The sequence below is a fragment of the Chelon labrosus genome (genome assembly GCF_963514085.1).
Source record: "Chelon labrosus genome assembly, chromosome: 13".
Classification (NCBI taxonomy): domain Eukaryota; kingdom Metazoa; phylum Chordata; class Actinopteri; order Mugiliformes; family Mugilidae; genus Chelon; species Chelon labrosus.
In genome coordinates, this window is record NC_140346.1 from 20308065 (window position 1) to 20335199 (window position 27135).

Genomic DNA, 27135 nt, shown 5'->3' on the forward strand with positions numbered 1-27135 from the left:
CGCTGTGCAGCATAGAGGAGGGAAGCGGAGTGGAGCAGCGTGCACGGTTACAGGTAGGCTTGTTTGATTGCCACCGACTGTACGGACGCGGTGATTTAATTATTCTGCTGCTCCCGAAGGTGTCATTGTAACACCTGTTTTCTCAATTGATCAGGTACTGATAAATGATTATTTTATTGAACGTGTATGTGTGTGTGTGTGTGTGCGCGCGCGCTATGTGTGCATGCAGCTGACCGATGATCTGTCAGGCCCAACAGGTCAGAGTACAGCAGGGGTGGTAAACTTTTCCCAGTGGATCCCAGTACGTCGGTTTACAGGACTGCATCGTGACTCTGATTGCTTTACAGCTTATGAAAACACTTCATCTGTCAGGAGGGTTTGGGTGCTGTGCCCCCCCCCCCCCCCCCCCCCCCAACGAATCAGTGTAATGCAGTGCGTGGTCACAAAATAATGTAATCTACTGCAACAAGTGCATCCATTGTGACACTAATATGATCATATTCGTTTAAGTTATATAGTTAATTATCCACATATGTGAGAATTTTATTGTAATGTAGGAGGCTGTGAATTGATCGATTGACGTCGGAGGAACTGAGTCCAATCGGTTAGTCGATTAATCCTCGAATCAGTCCAGGAAACGGTTTTGCTATCGTTAACCATGTTTAGGCCCTTCAGTTTTTTTTTGTTTTTTTTAAACAAAATCATTTATCAGAGGCTGAACCCTTAGAGAAAATGTTCCCTCACACAGTTTTAGTTAATTGATTTTGATAGTTTTGCTTGTGTTATGTCATAGTAAACTCAAATATTAAGGTTTTTGGACCCTTGGTTGAGTATATTTAGCAGAATATTTAGGCCAGTTTTCAATTAGATTTTGTAGTTTTGACAGAAAAGTTAAACTGAAATTCATAATATGTTTTTTTAAGCAAAAACTCCTCCAAATTACTGATTCTAGCTGCTCAAATGTCAACATTGTGTTGTATTATTTGTCATATGTGATAGTAAACTGAATATTTCTAGGTTTCTGAGACTGTTCACTATTTATTTAGGATATTATGAATCCAGGAATCGATCAGCAGTTACGTAATACAGGAAACCATTTGTTTTTAGCTTTAGCCCTGCCATATACAGCATCCACCAGTATGTGTGTGTAGGAGTGCGTGGGCCCAGTGTAACAGGAACATGTTTGGCGTTTAATGATGTAATGCAGTCCAGTGCTGTGACACAGTGCTGCCTCATAAATGAGTCCACACCTCTGTGACAACGTTGGCAGCTGTTGCAGGGATGCTGTATCGGATTGCTTTCGACCGTACAGGTGAGGATGTGTGGGAGTCTCGGTATTGATTTAGTGACTTAGTGGTAGGTTTATATTCCTGACTGTCATTGCTTAAATATTTGTTTGACAGTGAATTGTTTCTGCGGTGTTGTTTTATTAGAACAAGTGTATTTGTGCTGATAGTGTCTTGTATCTCACTGTGAGTCTAAGGTTGTCCCCCTGAGCGACAGATCGACTTGTTGATTAAATATTTCGGCCCGTGTTATCTGCAGCTTAATCGGCCTTCTGTTGACCGCGCTCTCTGCCCCTCGCTGATCACTGTGACTCTGCAGGTTGCGAGGGCAAAGATTGAAGCTGCGACACCGACTCAGTGCGAGATGAAATAAAGTTAATCTCACTCTGGTAGATTTCAAGAAGATTATGGGATCAAATGATGGCTCATCCACCTCCTCCCCCGGTTCAAGAAGCGGCGTGGGTGACAGAGCTGTATTTATTTATTTATTTATTTATTTATTTTTGTGTGGCTTGTGGCACACACGGCGGCTGTAGTAGCAGGAGGAGAGACGGTGACACCGTGCCTCGGGCAGACGGGCCGATGATGTGTCAAAGTTCCTCGCAGGCTTCGTTCGCCCCCCCTTTTCTGCTACCTCATCCTCAGTCTGGAGGAGCATCAAGTCACGATGGACGGGAGAGGGGTTACCATGGCAACCGCAGGGCTTTCTCCACTGCGTCTCCAGCCCGTGTTGACTGCAATCCAGAGCTCAGAATGAGAGCAGGCAACCGTCTTTTCCTCCCTGTTGACAACACGGTCCTGGTCCTGTCACCTTTGTTATTTGGGATCCGCTGCAGAATCGAGGCACGTCGGCGCTGCTGCAGTCATTATTTTTAAGGCATCCTATGCCTGTGTATATGGGGGTTTTTGTTGAAACCAGAGAGACTATACAGAGCATTTGAGCGTCTTTCGGCTTCTTGTTTTGGTTTTCTGGCCTGATTCTTAGCCTCCATAACTTTAACAGTTTACTGAGACCCACTAAATGCAATCTGCCCAGCTTGGAACGACAAACAACTAAAGAGTAAACAAGTTAACTCTGAATTGTCTGATAATCATGGCAGCCATCAGTGGCAGGGATATATTAAGCTGCAAGTAAACATTTTGTCTGGATTTGAAACGACTTTGATAAGAGGCAAATTGTGCAGAGCATCTCCATAACTGCAGCTCTTGCGGGATGTTCAGTGGTCGGAATTTATCAGAAGTGGCCCAAGGAAGGAAAAAGCGGTAAACTGGCGACGTGGTCATGGGCAGCCAAGGCTCACTGATGCATGCGGGGAGGGAAGGCGGGCCTGTTTAGTCCAATCCAACAAGGATTTAAAGGATCTGTTGCTAACGTCTTGGTGCCAGATACCACCACACCTTCAGAGGTCTAACAGATGTGGCGAGGTTATGTTGTAGCACACATTATACAATTTTGTATGTCATTGTCCCATAAACACGAGGCCTAGTATCCAAACAGAAGCCGTATTAGTTAAAGTGTGTTACAGAAAAAGGATAAAATGTCACTTTTTATATTCCCTGCTATATTCTCTTCTTAGCTTTACTACCTCCCTCATGTATGACCAAGTGTCTGTGATTCACTCAGACATGTAGCTACAGAGCAGTCACTCGTTCCTGTCGCCGTTCTTGCCGACGCCGGTTTCGCAAACGGCGCGCAAGCTTGTGCAGGCTGCCCTATTTTTCCGTGAACATGCCATGTAGGCCATCAGATAGCGGGGCGACATCCTTTTATGCTCCAGTCTCCTGACATCAGAGCAAGCACCTCTTCACTTTAACTGCGACAGGTAGAGAGGGCTTCTTTACTCGTGCGTCTGGAATGCTTTTCGCTTTAATACTTGGAGCTGCCTGGTGGAGAAGACGACGGTTGATATACAGCTGCTGTTTGCCAAGGTTGAGATTTACCTGGTTTCACGTTGTTCTGTTGTTGTCACCTGCGATGCAGCTTCAGCATGGGATGCCCGTTTGATCACTTTTCATAAACGTGAACACTGCGTCTTTTTATAGCTACATTTCCTAAAATAGTCTCTTTTCCATGTATTCTAAAATCCGTAATACTGAAGGGTTCATAATACATCGATCAGCCATAACATTAAAACCACTGACTAACACTGATGATCTCATGTTCTTCTCTACCGCTACCTGAACATTGTCACAGACCAAGCACCAGCATCATGGCAACGACAAGGAGGTGTTCCTTGCATCCTGGTGCCGTGTGGCTTCTTCCATTCGTGGTTCAGTTCTGATGCTCACTATAGTTGCTTTTGCGCGGCAGTGGACAGGGACACCATGGACACCGTGACTGGGCTACAGCTACAAAACCGCATGCTCCTTTCAGTTAGAACCCGCATGAACTTCTTCAGCAGTTTGAGCTACAGTAGTTCGTCTGTTGGAACGTAAGACATGGGCGTGCCTTCGCTCACCACGTGCATCAGCGAGCCTTGACCACCTACGATCTTGTAGACAACTGACGGCTTTTCCTTCCTTGAGCCGCTTTTGTTAGGTACTGACCTCTGCAGAATGGTAACACCACCACAACAAGAGCTCCACTTTTTTAGATGCCCTGACACGGCCATCTAGCCGTCACAGTTTGGCCCTTGCCAGAGTTTCTCCAGGTCTTCCTCAACGTCTCAACGTCAACTTTGAGAACAAAATGTTCACTTGCTACCCACTGACAGGTGCAATGACAACCAGGCAATCCGAGTTATCCCCTTGACCTGTCATAATGTTGTGTCTGATCGGTCCATGTTGCTCTCATTTGTCTTCTCCCACACCTTCAGACAGGAACAGAAGTCCTCTATCAGCCTGGCAGCTTTAAGGCACAGCTCGCCTCCTCTGCACTGTGCAGTACAACATGTTCCTACGCTTGAAAAGACCCACTGTCTGATGTGGTACAATCGGCAAGGTCAGGTACTATGCAGCGCACCACGCAACGTTATTTTTTCTTGACATGGAATGTGTGCAGCTGCTAGAAATATCTGTCCACCATTAGCACGGTATACAATAGACAAGATACTGTAAACAAGATAATGCTTGTCTCATGACGGCTGTGCTGCCTTACATGTTTAAGATTTAGAAACAGGCACTAATTACATTACGAGGCCTCCTAATGTCCACTGTTTCGTATAATTCGGTGAAATGCCGCTTTCACATTCATGTGACTTTCCCAAGACGACTCCCTCAAGTGACCCTCATAAGACACTTCTAAACCGTGAATTAACTCGCGGCCCGCGTAATGCATTCGCCCTCCTCTGGCAAGGTTGCACCGTCTGTTAGAGAGAGGAGATACAGTACGAGATGTGGACAGATAGCGAGTGCGATCTGGCCCGTGTTCCCGTCTGCCTGCTCACATTCTGCTGAGTCAGGGGGCTTTGTGGAAGTCCGTCAACAGTAACTCAGTGAGACTCTGGGCCAGAGAGGCCGGTGGGAAACTGCTACTCCAGCAGCGGTCAGTCGGAGCTGATGAATCCACTCGTTAGTCCGAACATTTCTCTCTGTTGATTAGCAGAACTCCTTAGGGAAGAGGTAAAACTGCCTCTGTGTTAATTGGGTGTTTTTTTTGCACTGTAGGTGGAGTTCAGAGGAGTGAGAAGGGGCCTGTTTCTGTGCCCACATGCCCTTAAGTTATTGTTTAACACTAAGCACCCACATGCGTTCAGGAGCTGGTTATGGGAAGATCGTAGAAGAAGAGTCAGGTTTCCATTTAATCAGGACATTCCTAGTGCGTGTTTACAGTACATAAGGAGAGGAGTAGCAGTAATGGAAGTCTGGTAATGAGTGACAGTGATAGGGGCCGCCCCAGTATCTGTGTTCAGACCATAGACATGAAGGCGGTGAACATCTGATGTTTGTTCAAAGGGCACACGGAACACACTTCTCATTTAATTATCTTCATCTAATTATTCAGAGAAAAAAATATTTTGTATTTATGGTATTCCTGTTTCCCCTTTTGAATAATGAACGCAGCCTACTACCCCCTGGTGGTATGGAGAGTTATTTCCTTTCACGTTAGTGCAGAATATACACTGATCAGCCACAACATTAAAACCACTGACAGGAGAAGTAAATAACATTGACCATCCTGTGACAATTCAGTGTTCTGCTGGGAAACTTTTGGACCTGGCATTCATTCATGTGGATGTTACGTAGACATGTAGCACCCACCTAGACCAAACCAGACACCCCCACCCCATAGTAATGATACAGCAGCCATCCCCAGCAGGATGCAGCCTGACACAGACACACACACACACAAAAACGGTTTAGGAACAACTAAAAAAAAACGTGAAGAACAGCACAAGGTGTTGACCTGGCCTCCAAATTCACTAGATCCCAAACTGATCAAGTATCTGTGGGATGATCCACAGAGGCCTCTCCCCTCAACCCATAGGACCCAAAGACCCCCCACTAACAACATCCTGTTACCAGACACCACAGGACACCCTCAGAAGGCCCAAGTCCATTCCCTGATGAGTCACAACTGTTTTGGAGGCACAAGGGAGACCTACACAATATCAGGAATCGTATCATAATGTTGTGGCTTATCGGTGTATATGGCTTTATGGTAGAGTAAAAGTCTGTCCAGGGTGCACTGAGCTTTCTAATGTGCGCAGGGATTCCCCTCCATAAACTAGATATTGATTATGAATGGATGATAACCATGTGAACACCAAAATCAAAACTAAATTTTGACCAGGGGCCATCTAAAGCATCCCTGCCCTTTTTGGAGCTTACTCACAAAACTATAATCCAGTTTATTCACTAAAGCATTAAGGACGTATTTGCACTGCGTGATGTTTGAATCAGAACTTTCATTTGACAGCATGTCACCACAAATGACACATGCTGGTCATGTCTGGTCTTGTCCTTTTTGACACTAATGGGGCAACAGTTTTCCCGACATGTTGTTTCATTTATGAAAGAGTGACACTCTAACTGTAGAGAAAACAAGGGTGAGCCAGGATGAGCATGGCAGCTAGGCTAAGCTTGTATATACAGTGTTTCTGTGTGTGTCGTTGTAATTTAACCACTCTGTGGACCCCAGGTTGGGAACCATGGAGCTAAAGTTTGAAAGACTTCAGTGTAAATATCCATAAAGCCCCTTGCAATACAGTGAATGTGGTTTATTTGGCATTTAAATTAAAACATCTTTGTTTTTGTTAAAAGATTAAGAAATTGACCGTTGGATGAACCTACAAGGAAAGCTTAGGAGCCTCAGTGGGGTTTTGTCTTACATAACCAGGGTTGATTCTCATTTCACGGTGAAAACCTCTCAGGTCAAAGTGGCCCATCACACCAAGAATGGATGCAGTCTGTAAAAAAAAAACTCCTAGCAGAGTGTTTAAGGCAAAACGAATCATCCTAATTTAGCTACCTGAGAGTCATACTGACGCTGCCATGACATTTTGATGAAGAGGATGTTTCCCGGCTAAAAGCTGTCACTGTCTTGCTAAAAAGAAGCGGATGTTCTTGTGAAACCATGCGATGATTTCGCAGCCTGACATGTTTTATCACTGAAGCAGCTCCCGGCACCGTAGCATGATGTCATCGCAGATTACAGTCTGGGCTCGGTGGGTTTGTAGCCTCCAGTGTCGCGCACGCCACAGCCTCAAGTGGGTTAACGCCTGGCGGCTTTGTAGCGTTGTACTCACGTCGTTCTACTCTTTTTACCTTCTCTCTCTCCCTCTCCCTCCCTCCCTCCCTCTCACGTTTCTCTACGGCAGGCTGTTGCAGAAAGGCAGCATCATGGAGGCTGGATGCGTGGTTGCCGCGGTGATTGAGAATGCTGCCTCAGGACCCCAGGGAGAACCAGGAAGTAGTGACGTCCTTGAGGGGTGAGTTACTCTCTTTTTCGCTTCGCGTCAGCTGATTTGAATTATGTAACGCCATTCACCATGTGCACACAGAGGAGGAGTACGTGTGCTTGTGTGACGTGCCCTCGTGCTCGTTTACATGTGTTTGCATTGGAGATTGCTGCATGAATAAAAGGAGGAGTAGTGCAACGTTAAGGCCAAAGAATAACCCAGTTCTCAGAGACAAGAACCGCCCCTGCTTCAAGCATCATCATGTCCAGACCTCACTGTATTCCTCACTGATTTACATTTTAAATTACACTGTGTGTCCGAGCTCTTGGCTTCATGTCCCGATCTCGCCCAAGCCCTGTTGCCCTCTTTGTTGCTCATAAAAGTTGAGCTTAAAGGACCTCGCCTTTCACTCCCAAATGCACTGAGTCACATTTCAAGGAAAGGTTTTGTGAAGTACTCCCTTGTGGGTGGATTGCCTTTATCACTCCCTGAATAGACGAGCTTTGCTTTCCTGAGTGCCTACAAAAGACCCTGTGGCTTTTTGTTGACCCAACCAAAGACACTGACATTTTTTTAGAGTAATCTCTGTGAGGGATGAGTTCACTGCATTTGTTCCCACTCAGATCAGATTGAAAATATTTTTTTTGGATTGTATTAGCAATCCAAACATGACAGACTTGGTATGTTTCTTGAGCCATGCTGATGCAATGTCATGATTTGAGCCTGAACCTCATATGATATCAATTCTCCCTCACTTGCTCCCTCTGGTGCATTTTCTAAGAAACTACAAGGCTCAATTTAAAACTCCATGTTACAGTAGTTGACATCATGATGTGTTCTTCTTCTTCTCCTTCTTTATTTAAATAACTTGCAGCGATGCGCTACCACCTACTGACCTGGACAAAGACGATGCCTTACCTCAAGCTGCCAACAGTAACCCTTCAGAAGAGAAGCAGCCACAGGAGACGTCCACTGCCATGGTACACACCCACACACACACACACACACACACACAAACACGACTCTGACTCACCACTTATACAAGAAGACGCATCAACACCAACAGGCATGTTCGCATGTTGGCCTTCTTCCATGAGGCTGCACCGCTTGGGTTGGTGATTCACGCCATGAAGTCAATGACGTCACATAGCGGACATGTGAGGGACGGTTGTCACAGTGATTGAACTTTAACACGTGTACTTTTACATTTGCATTTGTAAAGGCGTAGTGACACATTATGACTGTTTACTTCTGGTCCAGTTTTACAGCTCTCATTGTGTCATTGTTTATATATTCAACTATGTAGAAGCACTTGTGCTTTAATAGTACTGGATTTAGTTATTTTAATCTCAACTAAATCCAGACAAGACACAAACATTAGCACTAAACTGATACTGACAACAAATGTCTCACGCTGCGTTCACACCAACGAGTTACAATTCATTTGCTGTCTTCAAATGAAGCATGAACTTATGTTTACAACATGGACCGATAGTCATGTCTACAAAATGTTTGGAGTCCAAGTGGTGACATCTACCATGAGTCGTGAGAAGACTGCTGCTAGGCAACTGTTGGACTCTAGAAGACAATGAGGCTACACCGACAGGCAAGCTAATAACCAGCTAACATAGTGTATTGGCCCTTTTACAGACTATGTCATGGCGGTTAGCTGGAGGTAAAAATCACAAAATTAAATCTTGCTGTGTTGTAGGGTGCCACAATCGGAGGAGTACGGTTAATAACTCCAAACTGAAATTTTATCAGCTACAGTATACCAGCTGCCACTCTGAGTTAAAAATATCATAGAAACCTGTGGTTAAACGTGATAAAATGAGAGGACTGGACTCAGGTCATCATCGAACATGCTTGTGTGTGCTTTCACAAAATAGCATTTAGCGAGCTCGCACTAGGAAGTTATGTTAAAAGAATAAGCTACACCAATACTTTGACAGCAAGCTTCATTTACTTCATATTTTGCAAAAATAGCACAGCTAAAACCATTTTGCTGTTTCATTAGCGTCTTAGCCATTAGCCTAAGAAAAGGCCTTCGTTGGCATATTCATTAGCCTATATAACTATCTCATATATAACACGTATGTAGTTAACTTTGCGGCTGACAGATACTATTTATAGATTACTTACCCAGACATGCTAGTGCAGTTAGCTGTCCAGATGTAGCCGTTGGTTCGGTTCACAATGACCTAAGCCTGATGTAGGTTGGTTTTCCAGCCTTGCCGCTAGCTAGGCAGAACTTTCGGCTCGCACAACACAAAGCTCATCTGTTAAATCTTTGTAAGTTAAGTCTTGTTCATGACCACCCAGGACATAATTATAGGCATCTAAGGATTTATATGTCATCATATTCTCTTCAGTCTACATGCTTGGTTTCTCTATCAAGTGTCTGACAGTTGCACAGAAGCTAATTCTGTCAGATCCTCCATCCATTGTGTTATTGAGTACGGGTCGACCAATCTGGTCCCGTCTGTTAGTGCTAACTTTTTCAAGTAACGCTCCCAGCCCTTGGCAGTGAGTGACCAGTGATTCAGATAAAGAACTTGTATTTTCTTCCCCCATTGTCAAAAACAAGCTGACAGGAGCTGTTAGTCCATGTGAGCTAATGTATTCGGGTGGGTTGTTTTGCCTCCAGCTAAGCCCCGCCCACTAAAAATGTCATCAAAAGGGATCTGTAGGAGTAATGAAAGGGTGAGGCTGTTGGGATTGGCAACATTTTTCTCAGGCATGTTATCAAACTTGATTGAAACAATTCTATACAACTCGGTTCCATAATTTCTAAAAGCATCTGCAAATTCGCCACAGACTTGTGAACTCGGGTATTATCAAACATTTCCACCTGAGAGATTGTGTTCTCATGAGCACGGGAAACATTATGGAAGCAGGTAATATGAAGCATCAAACTGGCGCCCATTAACACGATGGGTGCAATGTGCTGCGTATTAAGGGCGTCAACTTTTTCAATGCTCCAGTCATGCAGTTAGGCATCAACTAATTGTGAGGATTTGTGTGTGGAGGTTCTCAGTCATCCAGATCATGGTGTATCCAAAAAAAAAAAAGAGGAAACAAGGGCAACCGGACTTGTAGAGTTTCTTGAAGGTGTTTCAGCACTCATCCAAGTAGCTTGTTGTCTTGCTGAAGCTTGCTGTGAACGCATCATTAATATTCTTAATCGTTACAGGCCCGTTGATGTTAAACTCTATTGAACTAAACACAAAAGTTGTTAAAATAATAGAAACGTGTGTCAGTACAACACAAGAATAGCTCTCTCAGATATTTTAAACAAATCCTGAATACCATACAATAAGATTAACTGCAGGACTGAACTGGCAAGTGAGTGTAGTTTAGCGTAGCACAACATTAGCATTGAACTGTGTGTAGCAAAACATAAGCTTCACGACTCTTCTTATACCACAAGTGTGTATCGCACTTCCTTTGCTGCACCACCGCTGCTCTACAGTATGTGATCAATATAATTACTGTGTACTGTAATCAGTTCTCCATCAGTTCTCCTGTGACTGACTGACACGTATCGATCTCTCCTGTCTCCGATTGGCAGGTGAAGAGCGATGACATCACAGAGCACCCGGCCGAGCCTCTCCTGCGCTCCTGCGTCAGCACGGCCAGCATGAAGGTCAAGAACATGAAGAAGTAGGTGCTCCCTGTGACGGCGTTGGTGCTATTATAGGCTGTAAACCAGGGCTCTTATCCAGGCCAGTGAAATGAGGAGCTATAAAATGATGGGACACACACGAGTCGGCCCTGCTGCTTCTTTAACACTGTCCTCGCACACAGTCTCTTCTTTCACTTTCTCTCTATCACTGTGCGTTTTGAATACTGATGTGTTTTTTTTAGGCTGACGTTCCCTAAAGGTCACTTCCCCAGACTGGCAGAGTGCGCTCATTTCCACTACGAGACTGTTGATTTTGGAAACGTTCAGGTGAGCCAGTACACTGTGACTCCCATACTTTATTATGTTTAGTGACTGTGAGTTTGGCTCAGGTTCAGTGGCCATTTTTGGTAAATTGCTCCAGAAATGCATCGTTCTTAAAACGCACTGTGGCAGTTGAATCAATATCCCTGTTCGTCTTTTCTGAACAGTCAACCTCAATTGTTTAGTTTTTCCTGAAATGCCTCGTGTTACACAGCTGACCTGACCTGACAAAAACAATAACAGGTGTGAGAGGGTTACAGTTTAATATAGGTTGGAGGTGGTAGGGCCTATATTGTAGTTTTAGCCACATTAGCAGAATGGCTGCTAGGATGGCATCGTTGGTCCATTTACTGCTTTATAGTCCATACTTAAATATTAACAACTACTCATTGGAATACCATTAAAATTATTGAACATATTCATGTTTCCCAGATGACTGAACCCAGTTGTTTCCCAGATGACTGAGTTTGCTAATACTCCGATTTGTCCTTTTTTGTTGTCACTTTAAAGTTGGGTTCATATTATTCTCAAGATAGTTTTGCTCTAAATATAAAATGTCCTCAGCCTAATTAGTGGTGCACTTACTAGCAAATGTTTGCATGCTAACAGGCTTAACATGATGTAAACATTGCCTGCTAAATATTAGCATGAAAATTAGAAAATTTGCTGACGTTTTTAGGAATTACAGAAGTGTGTAGTAAGTTAATATGTTGTAACTGAGGAGTACGTTAGTTAACGCTAATTAGCATTGTTAGCATGTTGATATTAGCATTTAGCTCAACATTGCAAGCTTGGCTCTAGACAGTTGGATGCACTTGTCAGTTGTATATTTATATAAAGTGTACATGTTTTAAAGGGGAACTACTGTTTTTTACAACTGGGACCTTATTTCTAGCATAAAATACGATCGTTTACTCACCCATATAACTTTTGTGTCATTTGCACTCGTTCAGGAGATAATTAGATCAGCGTATATCCATATAGCAGGAGTGACTGGGGCACCGAGACGCAGCCTCTAAATAACGCATTATCTGCTGCAAAACTCGTTCATTTCACCAATATCTTGTTATGATACGCTAGTGCTATTCCCCGTTGAGTCCGGAGTTACCTGTTATCATCATCTGGGGTCTGTAGATTGATTTACAGACCCTGGATGATGTCTTCTGACCGAGCCTGCGTCTCGGTGCCCCAGTCACTCCTGCTATATGGAAATACGCTGATCTAATTATCTCCTGAACGAGTGTAAATGACACAGAAGTTATATGGGTGAGTAAACGATCGTATTTTATGCTAGAAATAAGGTCCAGGTTGTAAAACAACAGTAGTTCCCCTTTAATGTCCGTCCACCCATAATCTATTACTGCCTACCTGGTAGGGGGTCGCTATGAGCTGCAGCCTCTCCCAGATGTTTGCGACAGCTAGAACCATTCATACTCACAGAGAAGATTCAAAAACGAAATACCCCAGCCAGCCCGCAAGTTCAAACCCAGGACTTTTTTGTAGCGAGGCAGGCTTCCTAGCTAACCACTGCACCATGGTGCCATTTAAACATTGACATGCAATATTTAATCGTGTTCCTGGTTCTGGGGTCACTTAGATGGGATTTAACTACTTTTACAACCCAGCAAATGATTTGGTGATACATATAACTAACTCAGTTCATGGAACTGTTTGTTCACAGCAGTGATAATGAGAGGCAGTGAAGTCCTAGTGCTTGCTCAGTCATGTGTGGAAGTGGATGTTAGTCGCCTGGTTAATCTCGGTGCAGTTCTGCTCGCTTGCCAGCAGAGTGCGCCAGTCGTCTCTGCTCAAACTGAAGCTGCCAGTGTGGCTTAACACAAAAGAGCGCCTGAGCGAGAGCACGCAGACTGTGGGGTTGAATCCTTGAGCATTGGTATTATCGAGCTGGTGTGTAGCAGGCTGGATGGGATTTTAATCCTGGGATTCTCTCAGTCTGGTGGTTAAATGTCCTGCTGTGGTTGCCCCTGACTCTCATTGCTCCATCAGTAATGTGGAGGGTAGGGAAGCAGCACATCAGTGTCAGTGACCTTGAACTGCTCCACAAGGAGACAGAGATAAGCTGAAAGCAAAACACCAGACTGGAGAGACGCTGGCACTAAAGACTGTACCGCTGCAACAAATACACACAGTGTGCACGGGTTTGACTTGATGTGAGAGATCAGTCTTTGCTCTGGTTGTATTTCTTGTGATGTCTGCATTCACAGCAGCAAAGAGGGAAGCCGCTGATCAGCTCTCATGTTCCCCTGATTGCAGAATAGCACAAGGACAGCAGACTGCCTCTGTCTGCAGCCAGCCTGACTGATTCCTCTCCAGATTAGCTCCCGTCTCGCCTTGAGAGTGCAATGAATGAGAATTGTTTCTGAAATGACGTAGGGTCGTCTATCTGCCTTGAGCCTCCGTATGATGGATGAGCTCGTGTGTGTGTGTGTGCCGGTTGAGCCCATTTACTAGCAGCAACCCTCCCCTTTTGTCACCGGAGAAAGGAGAGCGGTTGAGCGGGAGAGGGGGGGAGGGCGACGGAGACGGAGCACAGGAGAGGGAGGAGGGTGGGGGGAAGAGATCGAAAGAGGGAGGCAGGAAGGGGGGTAAGACGCACAGTGGGCAGCATCCTCTTTTCATATTTTGTGCTTTGAATAGAGCGTGAGTGCCGGGATGATCCAAAGCACTGTAAATGAGCTTTTTGCGTAAGGCAGCAGGGGACGAGTGAAGAGGCGAGTAAGGAGCAGCTTTTAAACTCTGCTGCCCTCAGAAGGTTTGTTGTTGGAGGAGCTTATTGAGGTCCAGGACTGCGGCTGCACACAAAGAGAGAGCCACTTCCTCCAACGGCGGATGGGTATCTGAGATGCCTTAGTGGCAGGTAACATGAACGAGCATTGATTTGCGCTTCTGTTTGTGAGCAAATAACATGTTTCTGTGCAAAGAGTTGAGCGGCACCAGCATGTTTTATTTTGAAAGGAGCCGCCTTTAAGGTTTGAGCATCACCGAGGAAGCATGGCAATCGGTGTGAACTTTCACATTTTTATTGTTTTGTTTTATTTTTATTTCTTCGAGCTATTTTCTAATCTCTAATTCTGCCCATGATCCTGCTTCCCGTCATCCCTTTAACCTCTCGACCCGCTTGAGTATTCAGAATTTGTTCGGCCTAATATTTCCCCGCAAATCCATTGCCGCGAACAAGAGCTCCTCCATCATGACTTATTCAGGAACAAAATTTCTCGCTGTGCGCTCTTTGTCGGTCTGGTTTGCTGTAATACTGCTGAGCGGTAACTAGGTCGCTGCGTGTTGTGTAACCGTGTATCTGGATGAGTTGCTAACTGTTATAAATAACCAGAACTTCCCTTGGCTTCGAGGCCTTTGAAGTCGCTCCTACAGTAACGTCTATCAACCAATTCCCAAACTCCTGCGAGGCTTTGATCCTCAGTTGTTTTTAGGCCGAATGAAATATTGGTGAGAGGGACCGGGGAGAAATCTGTGCTGAATCTATAGGAGCTGACATCTTAGCGGCTAATGTATTATACATTTCAGACTGCAGGAGTTATGCTTGAAGTTAGAATATAAATCAGATCTGCTGTACGTTGGCGGCAGAGGAAATACACTCCCTATTTCCAAAGTAAACTGCGCCACAAAAGCTGTCAAATTAAAGGAATATTTTTCAGAAATTCTTTTACAGACATCGTTTTTCAGGCTCTACCTCCCGTTGAGTTGCTATACACCACGTGGTTTTACTATTTAATGGAAAACTGTGTCGGTCTTGTCTACCAGGTCTTATACAGAGAGGTTGTTGTATTATACTCATCCATTATTTAATATACCATCCATGTCAGTGTTAGCTCCACTGTCTCTCTGTCTTTTTCCTCATAGCTGGCCTTTGCAGAGGGGCAGAGCGAAGGACCGAAGACCGGGCAGGACTCCAAAGAGCTGGTCTTTCTGGTCCAGATCACCTGCCAGGTAACGCTGCATATGTCCGATTGTGTGATCGTGTACGATTTGTCAGTAATCTCCTTGTTCGGTCGGACTCTTCAGTTCTCATATTTTCTCTGTCAGGGTCGAAACTGGCTGGTGAAGAGATCCTATGAAGACTTCCGGGTGCTGGACAAACACCTGCACTTGTGTATCTATGACCGTCGCTACTCCCAACTCGCCGAGCTGCCGCGATACAACACGTTGAAGGACACCGTAGAGGTATCATACAGCAAGACAAATGTGGCAGGTCATGGATAAATCTTGATTTTTCCAGTAGTCAAACTGTCTTGCTCTGTTTTCTCTTCAGTCGGTTACCACGATGCTGGCAACCTACCTGTCCCGCTTCTCCGTCATCGCTGACAACAAGATCAACTGTGGGCCAGTGCTAACATGGATGGAGGTATAGCTTCCTCTTATCATGGTTATCTTACATTTTATTCTTTAGAAAGGACCTCATTGTTTAAACTACTACATATATAAGCTTATTTAAATTTTTAACTATTTCTTAATACATTTTTTTACCCTGAATAAAGAAGACAATTCGCTGAGTCAATCAAGTGATAGGTGCTAGTTTTCTCCAACACCACATGTGATAATACTGTGCAGATGCTGGAGAAGCTGCATTGGACATAATTATCCAGTTTTTATGCAGCTTAAAAACCTTCACCATGTTTTTTTGTTTTTTTTTTTCTAAATCCGACACATTCTTTAATAAATACATGTTTGGCTTCCGTGTGATTCATTGTTCAGGCTCTGCTACAAGTTCAAAGCACCCCAAATTAATAATTAATTAAAGTTCAGGTTGGAGAAAACAGAAAAGATTCCTTTCCACTTAAAACTTTGTCACTTCCTGTCTTCGTCACTTCCAATGAAGTGGAACCAGCTCCCGCTCTCTGCTTCTTCTGGACTCCTTCTGAAAAAGCTTTTTTTATTTTTAGATCGACAACAAGGGGAACCATCTGCTGGTGTCTGAAGAAGCTTCGATTAATGTCCCCGCCATCGCCGCTGCCCACGTCACCAAGCGTTACACGGCCCAGGCCACAGACGAGTTAACCTTCGAGGTAACCGCGATTGCATAAGAGAAGCACAGCCTCGCTCAAAATAGTCATGTCGCTATTGTTTTTTTATTTTTCTCTGAGCAGATTTTATTTCGCTGATTGTCTCGTCTTTCTGATCCCCGTCGTAATTCCTTTTTAATGAGCTCGGCTGTGATCAGATTTTGTTCTCATCATCGCTCTCCGTGATTCAGGTGGGAGACATCGTGTCAGTCATCGACATGCCTCCTAAGGAAGACACGGGCTGGTGGAGAGGAAAACACGGCTTTCAGGTAGAACGTCTGCTTTAGACTGTGTGCATACACTGATCTGCCGTAACATTATGACAGGTGAAGTGAGTAGCACTGATTGTCTTATAGTAGTAGTACTCCATGCATGCTATGTTTGCTGGAGTGGCAGCCAAGCATCATCACAGAATGAACATTTTCCTATCAGAGACAGCTGTCTTGTTTTTTTTTTTTGTTTTGTTTTTTTTTGCATGGCAACAAAAGACAGTTTTCTGCTCTGGCCAGGTAGCACAAGTCTACTTCTGTGCATACGTCTGGCTAGTGAGCGACTTTTCAGCAGTGCAGTTCATAATGTAAACGTGTTTCCTCTATTAGTCTCCTGGAATTTAAAGACATGAACAGATTTTTGTTCCTTCTACCCTACTAGAATTAATTTTTGTGGCTTTGGTGTAATTTAATCTGGTCTGTGCACATTTTTAATTTATAAAAAAACATTTGTATTCCACAGAAAGCTTACACAGGGCTGCCTGTAATGCTTACGTGTCTATAATGTTTACGCTGTACTACTTTCCATCAATTATCCAGGTCCAGTATTTCCAAGTATCTCTTACTGGAACCACACTATGTGCATATAAGTGAGTCAAAATAGGATGCCTGTGAAGCAACCTCAGCCAGAGCCTGTGATCAGTGACCATTGTCGATCAATAGTGATTCCTGTGATCTGTGATTGGCTGCAAATGTACTTATCCGAGGAGTACCGATCAAAAATGATGTGAGGAAGGAAAAGCAGTGAACCAGCAACAGAGTCATGGGTGGCCAAGGCTTACTGGCCTGTGTGGTTGGATCCGTGGAGGGCCCACTTTGCAACTCGCAGGACTTGACGGATTTGCTGCTAATGCCGGATACCACAGCACACCTTCAGAGGTCTAGAGGAGTGCATGCCTCGATGGTTCAGGGCTCTTTTAGTGCCAAAAGGTGGCTCCATGTAAAATTAGGCAAGCGGCACAATATGTTGTGGCTAATATTCTTAAATATAGCACGATTTGAACTCCATATTTTAAAAATCACCTTTGAAAAAAGAAAGGTAGTTTGTGATTGTGGTTCATGCATGACTTCATAATGCAAACAACCACTGTTGAGCCTGAGGCAGCTCACACACTCTTGCATCCTGACCTGTTCCTGCACCTTCACCCTACAACAGTCTGCTACGGCTTTAATCACCCCCATCGCTCCTAGCACCATCACCGTCGCTCTTCTTTACTCCGCTAAGTGTCTCCTCTCTCTTCTTGCAGGTCGGTTTCTTCCCCTGTGACTGTGTTGAGCTGATAAATGAGAAGATTCCCCCCAGCGTTCAAAGCGCCGTGCCAAAGCCAGGTACACTTCAATCGGTGCCTGATGATTTATGGAAGGCCTGTTCTTGGGATATGAGTCAGACTGATTTAAAGTGGCTGTTGTGTGTGTGTGTTCCATCATAATCAGTGTGTAAGAAGCACGGAAAGCTGGTGACGTTCCTGAGGACTTTTATGAAGTCTCGGCCGCCGCCGCAGAAGCTTCGGGCGCGGGGTATCCTCCGAGAGCGAGTGTTTGGCTGCGACCTCGGGGAACATCTCCACAACTCTGGACACGAGGGTAAAATAGTCCTGAAAAGGCTTCTTTATTTCTTATTTTGCTTTGAGTAACTCTTTCCTGTTGACATTTCAACGTTAACTACCAGCAGCTAAGAGTTAGTTGCAAAGAGGATATTTTTCTCAATTATCATTTAATAACTTTTTTCACAAAGGCCATGGGATAATCCATTGATCAAAGTAAGATCGTCATGTATTTGTCTAAGACAGAGGGATGTGATCGTTGTCATAAAACCCAAGACAACATGTGCACAATCAGCCCTAATTTCTCCACACAGAGTTGAGGACCATTTTTTCCTGCTTTTTGCTTAGCTGTGATAAAATATAAAATCACTTTCTCCCAACAAAGGTCTCTCCAGATCCAGGTCCAGATCCAGATCCAGAGTCAGTGGAAGAAAACTGTTTTCCACGCATTCAAAGTCAAATACTCAGCCCCACCTTTGCTTGACATAATCCTTATTCAATGATGTGGCACTCAGGAGAGCTTTAGTGCTTCTTGAATCTTAAGTATCAGTAAATATATTAATAAACCCACGGAGCTCCCTTGAGTTGCTAACCTCAAAAATAATTCCAGATAAATGTCAGTAGAGATCTTTTTAGATTATTGAATAATTGCTTCATTTATTTCACTTTCTTTTAAACGTGTATTGTAATCACTCGATGTGGCACAATGGGGAGAGAAATCCCGTGTTACTTTCAGCAACAAGAAATGTGTTTGCTTTCTTTTCCTGATAATCACATTGTGACTCTTCCAATTCATTTAGCGACTTCTCAGAACTCCCCTTCTCCTGTTTGTGTCCTTTCTGTCGAACACACAGTATGTCTAAAAAAAAGACAGATATATATTTTCATTTATCAACTGGGTGTGGTATGCTTTTGCAAATGGATTAAATGGGGCATGCACATTTGGTGGTCTCGTGAGTATTTACAGCAGCAGCACAGTGTATTTTGGATTCCCTCAAAATAAACTCTTGTATTTATAGAGCAACAGTGTTCAGAACACATCACAGAGTGTGTTCTGAACAGATGAATAAGATGTAGGTTATCAGGCCACACTTTCATGCTGGGTCATTTAAATATGTGTCCTTACATAGCCTAAATAAATAAAAGCACATTGTTGTGTTTTATCTCTTGTAGTCCCGCAGGTTGTCAAGAGTTGTGCTGAGTTCATAGAGAAGCATGGAGTCGTGGATGGTATCTACAGACTCTCCGGGATCTCCTCCAACATCCAGAAACTGAGGTTCGTGCTCATCTATGAACACTCCATATGTAACAAAGGCAGGACTGTAGAAGGCACCTGGATGAACGATGAAACTTCTTCAAGAAAGCTCATACCTTTGCCTTCGTTTTACCTTGTTTCATGATTGAAATGTAGCCTGAAACAATGCCTCAGATCAAGCAGCTCCTATTGATCCCATCACCAAGTACCGAACATGTCCTCCAAGCATTTAAGAGATTCCTTCAAACAGCCTGATTAAGGCAAGGCTGCAAATGTGTGTTTTCATGGCTGACATCTTGGTTGGTGAATGTGTTCTTGAGAAATTGTGCACAGAGTTGGTACTAGCATGGCCGGCTTAGGAAACAGTAATTGAAAATCATAATAGAATAGCTGTAACTGTAGAGCCCAACTTACAACCCTGATAAACCAAGAGTTTTTTCATTTTTTTGTTTAGCTGCATCTCCCGAAATCCATCAAATTCAATTTGTTTCCAGCTGTGCAGCTTCGCACGGCCGTAATGGTCCTCTCATATATTTCATTCTTGCCAGGAGGAATTTGCGGAACAAACTCCGATCGGTACATAAATTGGAGGCACAAAAGCAGATGAGATTTGACGGCCAATCAAAAGGAGTTTTCTCAGCGGGGGAGGGAAAAACTTGACTGACACCAGAAGAAGTAGTCCCTTGACATGATGGAAAATATGGCGAATAAAAAACTGCTCTCTCACATTAAGAATTAAAGGATGCCATGCATAAAATGTGAGAATGAAGATTTTATGAATTTTGTGAATTTGAGAAGGAATTTATATCTATATAGTCTATAAAGTAGCTGACAGTTTGAAAAGTCCTCCTTGTTGTTTCTGTGTCTTTATACTGGCAGATGGGTTGACTCCCACGCTGTTCTATATCTTCTTCTTTCTGTCTCTTTCTGTCTAGACATGAGTTTGACTCTGAACAGATCCCAGACCTGACCAGAGATGTCTTCAGACAGGATATCCACTCAGTTGGCTCGCTCTGCAAGCTGTACTTCAGAGAGCTGCCCAACCCTCTGCTCACCTACCAGCTCTACGACAGATTCTCGGTAAGCACCGGAGACTGCACAGCACACTGTTGGTATGGGAGCTGGCACAGCATCGGAGTTAAGTACTGTGCGGAGAAAAAAACGGGAGGGGAGAATTTTCCAGCAACTCGGTGATAACAAAAGAACAGAAGAAACTATTTCAAAATTTCAACTCATTCAAAAGTGCTGCTCAAAATGGGGTCATTGCAACACACTGAGCTTTCTAGGAACAGCAGGGGGCGCGTAGCTAAAACCGAATAGCAGATTAAGTGAGCTGAATCACTGCCTGCTCTGAATATAAAAGGGAAAAGGAGAGTGGGGACGTTGAGACAGCTCCCTCCGCTGTGATTATCGGCCTCGCAGTGATGTCCGCTTTATCCTCTGTCTCTTCACAGGAGGCCGTGTCTGCAGCCACTGATGAGGAGAGGCTGGTCAAAATACACAATGTCATCCAGCAGCTGCCTCCTCCACATTACAGGTCAGGTTTAAAGCGCGCTGCTGCACCCTGCTGGCATGAAGGGGACATTGTTTTTTTTCCCCTGCAGGATGCAGCCTGACACAGACACACACAAAAACGGTTTAGGAACAACTGAAAACAATGAAAAACAGCACAAGGTGTTGACCTGGCCTCCAAATTCACTAGATCCCAAACTGATCAAGTATCTGTGGGATGCAACCCATAGGAGCCAAAGGCCCCCACTAACAACATTCTTTTGCCAGACACCACAAGACACCCTCAGAAGGACCATGTCCAATCTCTGAGTCACCTTCTCTGAGTCACCTTTGTGCCTCCAAAACAGTTGTGACTCATGCGGGCACAAAGGAGATCTACACAATATTGGGAAGGTGGTCATAATGTTACGTCTGATTGGTGTAAGCCTCATCTATGACCCATAATTTTACTCTCCATAAGAAAAATATTTGAAAATGTGTGGGTGATGTTAAATATTTGTTTTGTTCTTTGTCTACAGGACCCTGGAGTTCCTCATGAGACACCTCTCCCACCTTGCCACCTTCAGCCCCACCACTAACATGCACACTAAAAACCTAGCTATCGTCTGGGCGCCCAACCTCCTCAGGTGACTGTCTCCGTCGTGGCACCATGTCTGTTTCCTTCCAGTGTTTCTGTCACAGCGAACTGGGGCACGTCTCAGTGGCCCAAAGTTGTGAAATAGGTTGTGAAGTTCTGTGGCTGCGTTTCAGGTCCAGACAGATCGAGTCGGCCTGCTTTAGCGGCACGGCGGCGTTCATGGAAGTGCGCATCCAGTCGGTGGTGGTGGAGTTCATCCTCAACAACACAGAGACGCTCTTCAGCCCGAAGCTCAACGCCATCATAAGAGAAAGCACTGGTACGATGACTTTGTGTAAGGGTTAAACAAGAAAATGGAGAAATTATATGCATCTCTAACATATCTGACAACTTTAGGTAACAGCACCTTATCCAGACCCAAGTCCCTGATGGTCTGCTCCCCGTCCACTAAGCTGCTGTCTTTGGAGGAGGCCCAGGCTCGCACTCAGGCGCAGCTGGGCTCTCCAGCTACCACCCCCTGCCTCACCCACAGTGACTACATCGAGGTCGGGGAGGGACCTGAAGCTCTCCTTGGGAAGTTCCACACAGTCATCGAGCTCCCAATGGAGAGGTAGATTTATCTATCTTTGTTATTATATGAATTCTATAGAGATTTGTTTGTGACATGCTGCACTCTTGCCTCCTTTTTCCGTGCTATATTCTTGACAATTTTAATTCTTTAGAGTTTGGGAAACTTGTATTTTCACTATTCTCTAAACTGTGTACGCTAAACTATTAAATTAGAATAAAAATAGTCAATAGCTTCAGCCCCAGTGTCTTATTCTTGTCCTTGTCTTCTTGTGTGGCAACAAGCGCAAGAGTTGAAGATGATTTGTTTCTGTGTCACAGCTGCAAGCGACCTCCTGCTAAGGCTAAGAAGTCTCCAGTTGGGAACTGGCTCTCCTTTTTCCACCTGGGCAAGTCCCATTCTGTGTCCAAACGTAAACTGAAGCGACACCCCAGTGAGCCAAACGAGATAAAGAGCATCGCACTGCCAGGTCAGCTCACCCTGCTGCTTGTTACACAGCCAGAACGCAGCTTCTGTTTTTTACTATTTTTCAAAGCCTCATTTTTAATTTTTTTTCCCCATTTGAATGTGTCAGCTTCTTTTGCTAATCTTCACAGCTGGATGTGTTGTCGCTTTAGAGGTGGTGATTCATATATTAAGAAAAAAATCATTTGCAGGTGGAAGAGGAGATAGCGGCACACTGCGCTCCACCAAAAGTGAAGAATCTCTCACGTCTTTGCACAACTTAGAAGGTAATTATTCACTGAAACTGTGCATGTTACACAAGCTCCCAGTGGTTTATCTTATTTGTATATTTGTGACAACTAAATGTGATTATTTTTTTTTTCCATCTCAGGGGAACCTCCAAGTTACCGTCCCCTCAGGCCTCGTTCAACTAGTGAGGCCATTTCTGCCCTCAGTCGAGACGACCTGCACAACACCAGAAGTAAAGAAGACCGCAGATCTCGCCCACTGAGTGAAAGTCATAATGGTGCTGATCGTGTCCGAACTGCCGCATGTATTTCCCCTCCGCACCAGGAGGATGATCTCGACCTTTTCCCGCCGGCTGCAGGCATGTCTACCTTGGACTTTGACCCCATGTCTTTTCAGTGCAGCCCAGGCTCAGCCACCCCTGGTCCGCAACACAGCAAAGATGGAAATAAATGGAGGAAGAGTGTTGGGTGCTCAAGTGAATCAGAGCCCATCTCCTCCCCGAACAACAACAACAACGTCAGCCGCTCGCAGTCTCCAGATATTAGCCCGGTTCTCGGTAAAAATGTGAGCAAGGTTACCTCCAAGCAGCTCTCTCCCAAACTCAGGAAGAAATCCTTTAAGACGCAAGCAGATGTCCAGTCTGCATCCGCCTCTATTCGACCTCTACACCCTTCCTCCCCCCTAGTGGATAAATGTTCAGCTCCAGTGACAGATGGAAAAGAGCCCAGAGCGTCTTATCAACACTGCAGCCCACTCAGCACAGCGAGCCAGGCATCAGCCATGACAGACCTCAGCCAATCTGCACAGAACCTCCCTGATCCAGGTCAGTGCCACTCCTCTTTAACATCATGCAATATTTATTCCATAGTTAGAGACTATTTAAATAATAATGCATTCTCTAATTTCTTATGAAAGCTTTTGTGTCTTGTCCCATCATGTCTTGCCATAGCTTTGTTTGTCTTGTCATACTGTAGCGTTGTTTGTCTTATCCCTCCCCAGGAACAGATAGACTTATGAGTTCAGTGTCTGTTCTCCCTCCTCACCCTCCCTTGACGAGTGCTGCACGCAAGTTGGCCTTGGCTCTCGCCGAATCTGCCCAGAAGGCCAGCAGTGGCTCCCAAAGAAGAAGTAACGCCCCATTGCCGTCTCACGCACAGGACAGGCTACCAAGGCCCTCTGTCCTCGATCTCAAAATGTATCCTCAGGAGTACTGCGGCCCTCACGGCTCTTCTGTTTCTCAGTGGCAGACATCAGCACACAGCCCCGTGGAGACTCACCGCTGCCCTCATCCTGTCCATTTCCCACCTTCACACCTCTGCTCAGAGCAGCTGCCGGGCGCCGATGGACAGGAAAGCATGTGCAATTTCACTCCAAATGTCAGCCCGCTCGGGTCAGGAAGCTTGGATGAAGGCAGTGCAGAGAGGAGGGACCGCAGAGAGGAAAAGGAGCTCAGAGATGTCACACAAGCAGAGCACACCTATCACAGTGTTGGGGTTTCAACACCCACTCCGCCTGTCGGCTCGGCTCAGAGCCCGACAACTTCTCCTGTATATGTCAACACCGACTCTATCAATGTTTTTAATTTCCGCGCTGTTCTGGCAGAGACCTCCATGCCTGCCTCCGTTGAGGAGGTCTTTCCTCGCCCATTACAGCCTTCCTCAAGCCGTCACTACAGCCCAGAGGAAAAGAGACCTCTGGGCATTTTTGAGGATGTCTATAGTAATTATCATCATCATCATCACCGGCCGATTCAAGCAGGACGAATGCCTGCGCCTCACTGCCCCAGGCCTGATGCTCTGCCACGTCACCTTTCTGGGCCAAAAGGCTTGTACAGACAGTCCTCTGAAAGCCGCTACAGCACTTTAGGTTTAAGGCAGCCGTTGTCACCTCAGTACAGACGTTACCGGAGAGATGAGCACCTTATCAGTGGTTGCCACAGGCAACAAGGCCAATGGCAGAGGTCAGAAGACAGAGGAGCCGGGCACCCTGCCATCCGGAGGGCCCGCTCCTTTCATGCCCCTCAGATTAGTCACTACGAGCTGGCAGAGACAGAAGTCCTGCCCCCTGACACCATGTTTTATGTTGAGCAGACGACAAGCCAGGAAGCACCCTATCAGAGGCTGATTCAGACTGGACTTTATCCTGTTCGGCCACAGAACACACAAGCTGACTACCGTTACAACCCCTATTCAGACGTGAACCCAGCAGATGCCTCACATTACTATGCTGAGCCCGGCCAGCAAAGCGGTATCCGACACAGTCAGTCTTACACGATGCGTTCCACAAGAGAAGGTGGACAATCAGATTACTACAACTACTCTCCTCACCGGGTCCCTCCTGTGAACAGAGAGCTTTACATAGAAAGCAGGGACACTGTTGTTTATGAGGCTAGAGATGCAGAACTTTTTGAAAGAGTCATATACCAACCAGTCAATCAGGAGAGCAAATCCAGACATAAAAACCCATATCCAGCTGCATCTCCCATTGAGAGTCCCAACTCACCAGCTGACACAAGAAACAGAGACATAATTCACACAAGAAGCAAGTCAGACCCTGGAAATGCCTTCCTCCTCTCCACCAACAGGATGGAAAGCCAAAATGTTGTGGTTATATCGCCAACCTCTCCTAAGTCCCAACCACTAGACCATGAGGTTAGCAGGCAGCAGCGTGGTCACCGCTCTGACTCGGGACAATCCAGGCGGATTCAGATCAAAGACAGGTCCATGCAGCAGCCACCACTTCGCAAAGTACCCTCACTTCCAGAAAGAGCCTGTCTTAACCTCAAGAACATCGAGCACAATGACAGAAGCCACACACGAGGTCATGACCTGAATCGATTAATGATGACCAACGCTGTCAACAGCTACTCCGGCAATGTGAAACCCAGTATCCTCAGGAGACCAGGACGGTCGCAGAGCACCAGAGAAAATCGTCACTACTATCATTACCACGCCAAATCCCCTCTGGATCCTGAACATCTGGGATCATTTTCCACTCAGCCCAACAGAAGGACTCAGAGCACTAAAGTCAGGCCCACACAATATGACCACATGGAGGGGTATTACGCAGCCCCCAAACCTAAACCCACAAGATCCGGTAAAGCCACGGCCGGATATTTGCCCGGCCAGGGCTGCATGTCTCCCCGCGGGCAAAGACTGCTGTCCAATGCTCTGAGTCACGAGGCTTTTTATCATGCTGCACTGAGATCAGAGGCCGGGGTGTACGAGTGATTCTGACCGCTGACTTTTATCTGATTCCACATCGGGGCCAAAGGAGAACAGCACTTTATCCTCAGCCAGACCAACAGACTGTTGCGTTGAAAGCGTGTTTGTTTTAACCTTCAGGAGCTGCTAAAAAATGTGTGAAGTGAGGCTGCTGCTGGGGATCAAACTGTCGGCATCACTGGTAGATTCATCTTTTGCAATGGCTTCTGGGGAAGCTCAAAGGGAAGGAAAGGAACGATGTGCAGATATTGTCTTAAATTCAAAGCTCTGAAATTAACGGTGAGAGGCACGTTTGAGAAAAAAAGATGGCCGACATGTTTTATTTAATGTCGAAACGACATGACAAGGGATGACAAGGTAAATTAACATTTTATTAATATGATTTTTAAGTGTAGGAATGTGTATAAAATAACATTCATTTTAAATGTATTATATTTGTATAAATAACACACAGCTAACATGTGGCCAATGTACTGTACATTTTGTTTTCTATTCTGGTCTGCTCAGACTTCAACAAGCACTTTTGAGGATAACTGTGTATGAAACACATTGTCTTAACGTGGTGTACATGAAGCCTCTCGATATATATTTTTTCCTGTAAGAAACGGCTTGCTCTGAATCATTGTTTAATGCGAAATCAGCACTTTTTTTGGAGGAGGTGGGGGATGAAACGGAACGTAACCTCATGGTTTCTAACTTTTCACATTTTTCTTTATCACACGTTGTATAATGCAAACTTAAAATAACAAAGTGTGCTATGATTTCTGTTAAGGTCAAAGCTGCCATGGCGAAATAATGCTAAATGCAAACCGGCTCATTCTCACTTAGGTGATAAAGTGTATTTTGTATGGCATTGTGTTTTTTTTGTCACAAAAATGAAATTTTTCTTTCCTCTTTATAGGGAACTTTTAACAATGTGGTGTTTTACATGAATTATGATGTTGATTTATGCATTAAAGATGAAATCCTGACATGTAGATGATGCTATTCTGTTAAGACATGTTAAATGCGTTATTTTAGTGAGAGTCAAAAAATAAAGTTATATTATCAATGATATTGAGTCTGTGCAACTCTTGTGTCATGGGTACATTTTCAGAGACCTTTAAGTACTATCATACCGTAAAAGAGCACTCTATTAAATGGACTACTCTATTTAGTATGGCAGTTGAGTAACATTGCCTCACTGGTGGGGAACAGTTAAAAAAAAATGATATAATGCAGCAGACTCGGAAACATTACCCTATTTCTGTCCATACCATACACTGTGTATAATAGGTCCATACATCCTCGTTTATCTAAACCTCGAGCCTACATTACCCACAATGCAATTCGATCGCGCCCGACGTTTAAAGCTAACCTCAAGCTAAACTTGTTTAGTT

General features: G+C 44.8%; 1 protein-coding gene across 1 annotated transcript; it reads left to right on the forward strand.

Moving 5' to 3' along the window:
- On the forward strand, positions 1-27135 carry arhgap32a (Rho GTPase activating protein 32a). Its single transcript, XM_084558799.1, has 22 exons — positions 1-53; positions 7046-7156; positions 8001-8106; positions 10698-10789; positions 10994-11078; positions 14955-15041; positions 15138-15275; positions 15364-15456; positions 15995-16117; positions 16306-16383; positions 17631-17712; positions 17818-17967; positions 19101-19203; positions 20118-20262; positions 20637-20719; positions 21213-21320; positions 21445-21590; positions 21668-21881; positions 22160-22308; positions 22496-22570; positions 22675-23355; positions 23532-27135. Exons 2-22 carry the CDS (start codon positions 7068-7070, stop codon positions 25760-25762), a joined length of 5058 nt encoding a protein of 1685 aa, XP_084414925.1. The 5' UTR covers positions 1-53; positions 7046-7067; the 3' UTR covers positions 25763-27135.